The 8,399-nt window shown below is 37.6% G+C and overlaps 1 protein-coding gene across 2 annotated transcripts in view; it reads left to right on the forward strand.

Annotated features, from left to right (window-relative positions):
• The window catches only part of NRP1 (neuropilin 1), a 109,551-nt gene extending 102,835 nt beyond the window's left edge, over window positions 1-6,716 (forward strand). For both annotated transcript variants that reach the window (XM_048952287.1, XM_048952288.1), the window contains exons 17-18: window positions 1,755-1,811; window positions 3,060-6,716. In XM_048952287.1, the coding sequence (XP_048808244.1) occupies window positions 1,755-1,811; window positions 3,060-3,346 (344 nt within the window). In that variant the 3' untranslated portion in view covers window positions 3,347-6,716. The remainder of the gene's footprint in view (window positions 1-1,754; window positions 1,812-3,059) is intronic.
• Window positions 6,717-8,399: the final 1,683 nt, after the last annotated feature.

The following is an 8,399-nucleotide window of genomic DNA, read 5'->3' on the forward strand; positions in this document are numbered from 1 at the left end:
TGCATAGCATGGACGTATAGAGATCTAATCCAGCACACTTATTTACTTGGATTTATTTAGATAGCTCATTTTGTGGGTTTTTGGTTTTGGTTGTTTCTTTTTTCTTTGTGAAAAGGATACATAATTATTGGCTATATTGGAAGCTTAGCACTGAAAACACCCTGATCTGGTCCATAGTCTAATTGGTAGGCTGGCCTCAGTTCTACAGTGAAACAGTCTTTCCGATCAGAACTGGCATCCCCCTGACGGGTCACTGCACATTTACATCCTCACATCTCTCCTTGTATTTTTTATTGCTGTACTCCTTATATTTTTCTGCTTTTCCTAAGGTTTGCCTACCTTAAGTAATGCTCAAAATTCTTCACTCCTTTTAGATCACTTATCCTAGGTTTTTTTAAACACTTCATCAAACCTACATTTGATACACAAACCTACATTTGATACACGTGGTTCAATGGCCTCTGCTGTGTCCTTTGCTGCCCTGCAGCACAGAGTTTCCTATTACTCATTTACCATGGTCATCAGCTCCCAGAAGCGTGTCACTGAGCAGTACTGGATCATGGTCTGTTTTGCCTCTGAGCCAGGCTGTTCTTGAGCCACTATTTCAGTCATTTTATTTCTGGCCAGTCTGGAGTTATTCCACTCTCAGCCAATCATATGTGCATTGCATACTGCGTGTAATTTGGCAGCAGCACTCCAGATAAACACAAGCAACTAAATCCTGTCCTTCATGATGGAGATTGAGCTATGACTTATATAAGAGAGAAAATAGAACAGAGAACCTTCAGCATCAGAAATGTAAACTTACACCACTTGAGTTGGCAGCACATTGGAGAACAAAGATAGAGGTTGTTCTCACCCTTTGTGGCTAACAGCCATTTGAGGATAATATGACAGGCTTCAACTACATGGTAATTTCATAGCTGAATAAGGCTGCATAGTCTCTTCATTGTGCAGTCCGTCTCCTCGATTCATCCTGCAGAACAAGTAAATGTTACCAGGAAAGAAAGTCAGAGCACACTGCTTGGTCCTCCTGCAGTGATTTCAGTGCCAAGCAAGATGCTGGGACCACAGTGATGGCACTGATTTGACTGAAATGAAAGAGGCAAGTAAATTATTTCCTACCTCCTCATTTCAGATATACGAACTGAAATCTCAAGCAAGAAAAAAAGACAAATGGAGTTTCTAATTATATCATCCCAACCAAAATAGTAATAATAATAATAATAATCAGGTTAACTGTCCACCAGGAAAGGAGGAAAAAAAATTCAACCCCCAACAGTAAAACTCTAATTGGCATTTGTATATTTCCTCCTTTCAGATATACAAACCGAATGGTGAGCAGAAATTTTGGCTTGTGTGAGCTAAAGCTCATTCAGCAGTCCAAACACAAATGGTCTCGCTGCAGTTCTTGTGATTAAATGTGCCTTCACTGATGAAGTGTTGTGGAATTGGGCTCCAAAATTGTAAATACAATGAATGAGATGCTAATTTATCATACTGATTTCTCTTTTGTAGGCATGGAAAACCCCTGCTGATAACTCTAAAACTGTGCCAAGATTGGGTGGAGAGAAGTTTTAAAATCTTTCTTTTTTCTCCATTAATTTTCAGAGCCCGTCATAATGAACAGTTCTGTCAAGCTGACATAATGATGCTCTGACACAGAAAAATCTGCTATACCATTATTGCCAGCATGATAGTCAATCAGTGTTTGTAACCCTAATAATCAATGTCAATTCTCTTTGCTTCATTAGAATCAACTGATGAGGAGAATGAAATAGATGATGAAGACCAAGAAAGTAATCAAACAGGTAAAAATTATGCTATTGTTACAAGGAAATGAATTACACTGTGTATTTTCACATGAATTTGTATATTCTATTTCCTTATTTATGGATTGGTTCTCTTAATTGCATATGGCACTAAGTTTTTGTTGTTGTTTTTCTAGAGCAGATAATTAGAAGGCTTACATTTATACTAAGGATTTCATAGTTTTATTCTTCTATGCCTTATAATCTTATGGATTTTCTGTCATATATAAATATTTTAGAAATTCAAATTTTGTTTACATATATTTGTTACATTGTATATTTATATTTATATTTATGCACACACACACTATAGAGCCCTAATATTTTTTTATCCAGAGGGCATACCCACAGATGAAGAAAAAGCTATCACTGTATTTTATGTCTCATGCAGTGTCTAGGTAATTAGGCTCAAAACTCTTCAGGCTAATCATTTCTCAGACCTTGCAGAAAATATCATTTTATAACCAGTCTACCAAAGCGTTATCATTTTCAATGATGATAGCTGTAAATGGATCATTAAATGCATCATAATTGTCATATTGTCCTAGCAATAAAATACATTCGCGTTTTTCCAGCGAAGAGCTTCATTTTTTTTTGTTACAGTCAACAAGATGATCATTGGGTTTAGTGAAAGAGGAGTTCATCCAGAAATACTCCTTTGCTTTTCTTACAACAATTAGCAAGTTTTATAAGCTTAGCATATCTCCTTAATAAATTGAATTTAGGGAAAACATTGTGATATTCAGTGAGTATTTGACATAAGGAGGCAGAGTGTTCTCCTGTGTCAGTTCTGTCACTATCCCCATGTCTAGGTTCATTCCTGAAGCCAGTGAAGCAGAGACAGAATCAAACTGGCTGGTGATTCCTGATTGATGTCTAAGACTATAAACATTCACACTGAGCTGTGTAATATTTAACATTTTGGAGATAAATACTGCAGACAAGCAAAATATAACCAAAAGGTCTGGTTATTCATTCTTGAGACTCCCACATAAGTCAAGGCAGAATCAGACTCTTGCTACCACGCAACAGATTTAATTACTGGAGAGCAGCATGAAGAAACTAGCAACTATTTAAGCCCCAGTATAGTTTTCAGTTGTTTGTGACTACTTGTAAGAAGCTAGGTTTTCAAACTTCATAGCAATTTATGCCAAAAGCTTGATATCCTTTCTTCAAATTTCCAGCTCATCAAACAAAGATCTAACTGGAATCAATTCTGAACATTTTGCAACTCTTACTCTATTTCAGGGTTCACTCCTTCATACCATACAGATGAGGAGTACGATGACATCTCCAGGAAACCAGGCAATGTCCTGAAGACGCTAGACCCAATCCTTATTACCATCATAGCCATGAGTGCACTTGGTGTGCTTTTAGGAGCCATTTGTGGAGTTGTTCTTTACTGTGCCTGTTGGCACAATGGGATGTCAGAGAGGAACTTGTCTGCACTGGAGAATTACAATTTTGAGCTGGTCGATGGTGTAAAACTGAAGAAAGATAAACTAAACACACAGAATTCTTACTCGGAAGCATGAAGGTGTAAAGCAACTTGAGAAGTTTCAGAGAATCGGGATGGAAGGACATAGCTCGGTCGTGCTGGGGAACTGTTGATCATCTTTTACTGTACAGGCTGTAAAGTGCATTGATGACACTGAGCCAAGCTTTTCTCAGGAGCTTCAGCAAGTGTGTAACCGATAAACATGGACAACAATCTGTGTTAACAATCTGAATCATGTACAGTCTGCTTTTTCTGTTGGTTTTATTTGAAATAATCAAATGCTGGTGTTGAGACCAAGTATGATTGACTTCTAGTTCATTCTGTCTTTCTTTCTCTCCCTCTCTTTTGTTTTCTGTTAATGGGTAATTTTCTTTTTACTGTGCAAAATCCAAGATGCTGTCACAAAGTGTATTCAGTGGGGTCCTTCGGATGGACATGCTGTCTGTAGCTCAGTGCCCAGAAATTATTGACATAACAGCAATTTAGTGGACTCCTGCACCTGTATTTGTGTATAATTGCTCGTGTTGTGCATAGGCAAAGAAGGGTTAGGATGTTTTTGAAAGTACTGCTGCATCAGTACCAATATAGTGTGTCAGCTCTGTTTACAAAGCAATACAGTCAAATTTTATTGATGTTTTTCAGTGTTGTACTAAATTTTGTGCTTGTGACTCCATAAAAGAGTATGTGCCATCATCAGACACAACTGGTAACCGAGTATACTGCCTAAAATCTAAACAGAAAAGTCCTTGGCACTGGCTAGTGTATGTCCTCTCAAGTGCCTTTTTGTTTGTACTGCTTCTCATTGTGTTAACATTGACTGCAGCTCTGCTTCTCTCCAATTATGCCCTTGTCTTTAATCATATTCTGATGGCTCACTGAATAAAAGAAAAGTATATTTTAGTGTAAGAGAGCAGCCTCGGCAAGGCAAGGGCTAATCAGATTTGACCATCTGGCTTGATTGTTCTGCTTTCTGTATTTCAACTTCATGTCTCTTGACCCTTTTGTATAAAGCTGCAATATCCCCTTTTATTGTTCTTTCATATAGAATGTATTTTCAAATGTAAAATCTCTCTACCTTTCTCTTCTTGTTCTCTCTCTTTCTCTCTCTGAGTAGATTGCATAAACATTTGCCATTGCCAAGGAAAGAAAACTGCAGCTTTAACTTGCTGGTAATGGCAAAAGATTTTATTAGGGTTTGTGTTAAAAAATAAGGGAAAATTCTTAACTTTACCCTCCAAAGTCGAACTTTGGATTTCTTCTTAGCGGCATAAAGTGACAGTATCTTTTTTCCTGAAGTCATGAAACGTATTTTATCCTAAACGACTTGCCTGTTAATTACACTAGGGAAATTAATTCCAAGCTGAAAATATTGCCTATAAAATAAGAAACTTTCCTCCTCCTGTCCCTACCTGAATCAGAGTTCTCTCAGTTAACCTTCATTTTCATGCTAATCAGTGCTAATTGGGCCTGCACATGAGTTCTGAGGGCAGAATAAAATCCCGCAGCGTATGCGGGAGATGTCCTTGCTGTTCTGTTATATCCCACTGGCATTTCCTACCACGAGGTTTCTGTTTGACTAGAAGTGCAGATAGCAATAGATTTGGTGAGCAAAGCTAATGTAAGCTGTCAGGACAACATACTCTACAATTATGTGGCGATTTTTAATATTTCAGGACAAGTATTATTGAAAAAATAATATCCAGCAGTTGATACAGCTGGTCTGAGAAGGTAAAAAGAAATAAAATGATGCTGTGCTCAGAGGAGCTCTCTGCAATGATCAAGATGCAGCACAGTCAGAGCTGGGGGGCTTCAACCCATGCAGACCTGGGGAAAGGACTGTTCTGGAAAGAGCTGAACTCCTGTTCTTTCTCACTGGGTTCCTTCTGTGGAGCCAGGGAAGAGACTGTGATTTTTGGAGTTAGTCTTTTCTGAAATGGGTTTTGTAGGTAAGCAGTGAAATATCCTGCCCAGGATTAGGACTATGAAAGGAATAATTCAGCCCTGAACTGCAACAAAATCCACCCTTGCTTATCAGTTAAATGTTTTAAAGCATATCATGTAACCAATACTAATCACAAAACAGAAACTAATCACAAAACAGAAAATCTACCAACTTAGAAATTGAAAAAGAGGGAGGCTGAAGGTAAAAAATATGAGTTATGTAGCTGAAAATATTTTAGAGGAAGACTCAGTAAAAAAAGCAGTAGATGGTTGGTACTTCAAAGGACTCCTGAAAGCAGCGGCTGTAGCAAATACTGAAACACACACTTCAGGTCATCACACCTTTGCCTAAAGTGGAAGGGTTACCTCCCCAGGCTCTAGGCCTCAGCCCCTCCAGAAGGTGAGGCAGAGCACCCATGACTTCAAAGTTAAGCCCAAAATTTAGACCATGAAGCGGCCCAAGAGGCAAGCTCACTTGAACAGAGGCAGAATTTTCATTTACATCCACCAGTGTAAGCTGACCATCACTGTATTGCAGCAGCTAGTTAATTAACCCAAAGAAAAGAAGGATTTTTCAGGATTTTATTTTCAGGACGCCGCCATGTTATTCGGTTGTGTTGTGTTAGAATCTGCTCTCCTTGTCTCAAAACACATCCACTATGACCGAGAGTTACGTTTATATATTGCCTTGAGGAGAAAATCCCACCGGGGAGCCCAGGCCCAAAACTTTCTGAAATGTTCCCACAGATTTCAGTAGATTCTGGACCAGCTCTTGGTCTTAGTCCGTTTGAACAGTAAAGCTGACGGTTGTTTGTGTGGTGTTTTTTCCTTTGCTCTTTTAATGTACTGAGGATGGTAAACATAAAAAAGAATGTTATCTCCTTTGTAGTCTTCAGACTTTACTATGATAATGAGGATCTAGCACTGAAGATTTGATTTCTCTGAAGGTAATAGAATGAAAGTTGCCCTTCAAAAAAGGAAAAATGATACTGCAACTTTACATTGAAAAGTATCTTGCACTGATAAATATATTTAAAAAAATATATGTTTATAAAGTTATTAATTTGTAAAGGCAGTGTTACAAAATGTTCAGTTTATATTGTTTTAGATTGTTTCATAATTTTTAAAGTGTAAAATAACATATTTTTTTCTTTATTGAAAAACTATAAAAATCTTCTGTAGTAAAATGATTTCATTTTACTGGTATATTATTGCTTCATGTTTTGTACCATCATAAAACTTTGTGCAAATTTTTTTTACAGAAATTTTTATTTTCTATGACAATATGACACTTGTAAATTGTTGTTTCAAAATTAACAGCAAAGCCTTAACTTTAAATGACATTTGTATTCTCAGACACTGAGTAGCATAAAAAGAATCACATAGAACTGAACTGTAACTTAAATTTCCAAACTATGACTACTACATTCCAAAGAAACAGTTGAATTAAACATTTTCATAAAATATCCCCTACCTGATGTATTTTATTATACCAAATGCATTTGTTTTATTAAACGTCTGTTTTTCTTTAGAATCTTGCAACAACCACATTTTAATCATAGTTAGATATGTTTCAAGGCAATTAGTTAGAATAAAAGTTAGGATATATCTTGCTGGCTCTAGGAGCTTCCTGAAGTTAACCTGAGAGCTCATTGTTTAGGATGGTTTTAACAACGTGGTTTTAATGCTGACCACTCTGCAAATTAAAGTTTGTCAAATCCTTCCTTTATGTGCACACAGAAACAATGCGTATATTGCCACTGTGTCACTACGTTGAGTGCTCATAGACACATGGTTTACTTTATCTTCTGCTCATAGACACATGGTTTACTTTATCTTCTTTGCTGTTCCTGGGAAAAATAGTGTACTTACTACTGTGTTTTTGATGATTGTGGCATTTGAAAAGAAAGCACAAAATCTTCCTTGGGAGAGCAGCATTTTGGGTGCCTGTTTAAAATAGATGGAGCTACAGCAAAGTTTCTGAGCAAAGCCATGCTTCGTGGTCACAGTGGAGGTTGCTGAAAGCATAGCTGTGAGAGTTATTGTCCATATAATCACTAAATCCAAATTCCATAGGAATATACTTCATCACTTCCTATTTGTTTCTCTGATACTCAGCCACAGGGCATCTTGAGGAAATATAAATGGCACTTAAATTAATTAGTGAAAAAATGAATCTATAAAGTGAATCCATCAAGAGGCTGAGAAGAGATAAGTATTTCAAGTTAAAAATTCACTTTCTTAGGGGAGATGGATTAGTCTAGAAGCTAATACTTACCTAGCACTAAGCCTTCTGTTTTCCGCACTGAACAGGATTCATAAAGGAAAAACAGAAATAGCACAGCGAGTTCTGGTATTCAAACCCCCCTGTGCAGAACTGAAGCTTACATTTCAGAACATAACTTGTAAACCTGAAAGAAAATGATGAGCAGGCTGGAAAAACAGATGGGTCAGCTGAAGAAAAATAAAGCCAGGAGCACCTAACTGAGGCTCCAGTAGACCCCAAAGTCACTGACTGCAAAAAGAACCTTAGGTGGGTAGAAACAAGTAAACACTTCTAATTTTACCAATTAAACATACCAGTCTTAAAACAGCAGCCGTGCAGCTGAGTCCTGAACCCACTCTCTTCTCCTTCCCTTTCACCAGGACAGAAAGTAGTTACACAGCAGATGCACAGGAGAGGCAGGGGGGCCTGGTTGGCACATGGCTGGGTAGGGCCTGCTGGCATCCATCAGCAGGGCCTGTCCATACAGACCTACCTGCGGGTCCAGAGCTCCCACTCCTGCAGAAGCAACTCCTGACCCTCAGTCCTCCAAAACTACTATTATAGTTCTAAACTTGATTCCCGTATGTTTTGTCTTAAGTGCAATCAGTATATTTCTAATTCACATCTCCTTATTTGCTTTTGCAAAGTCAAATGGTAAAATTGCTCTTGATTTTCAGATCACTGGTAAATTTGCTTGTGTGGCGGATGTTTGAACCCAGAAGTAATTCCCTTCCCATTCCTTAATTATCCTATCCTTTGCAGTGCATTATGCCTAACAGCAAATTGGTTCAAGCAACATTAATTTATTAGAGCTTCAATTTCTTTTTTTCAACCATTTTATGCATCAAATCACCCATAACCACAATTTTATCTACAAGTGTTT

Source organism: Lagopus muta, chromosome 7 (genome assembly GCF_023343835.1).
Source record: "Lagopus muta isolate bLagMut1 chromosome 7, bLagMut1 primary, whole genome shotgun sequence".
NCBI lineage: Eukaryota > Metazoa > Chordata > Aves > Galliformes > Phasianidae > Lagopus > Lagopus muta.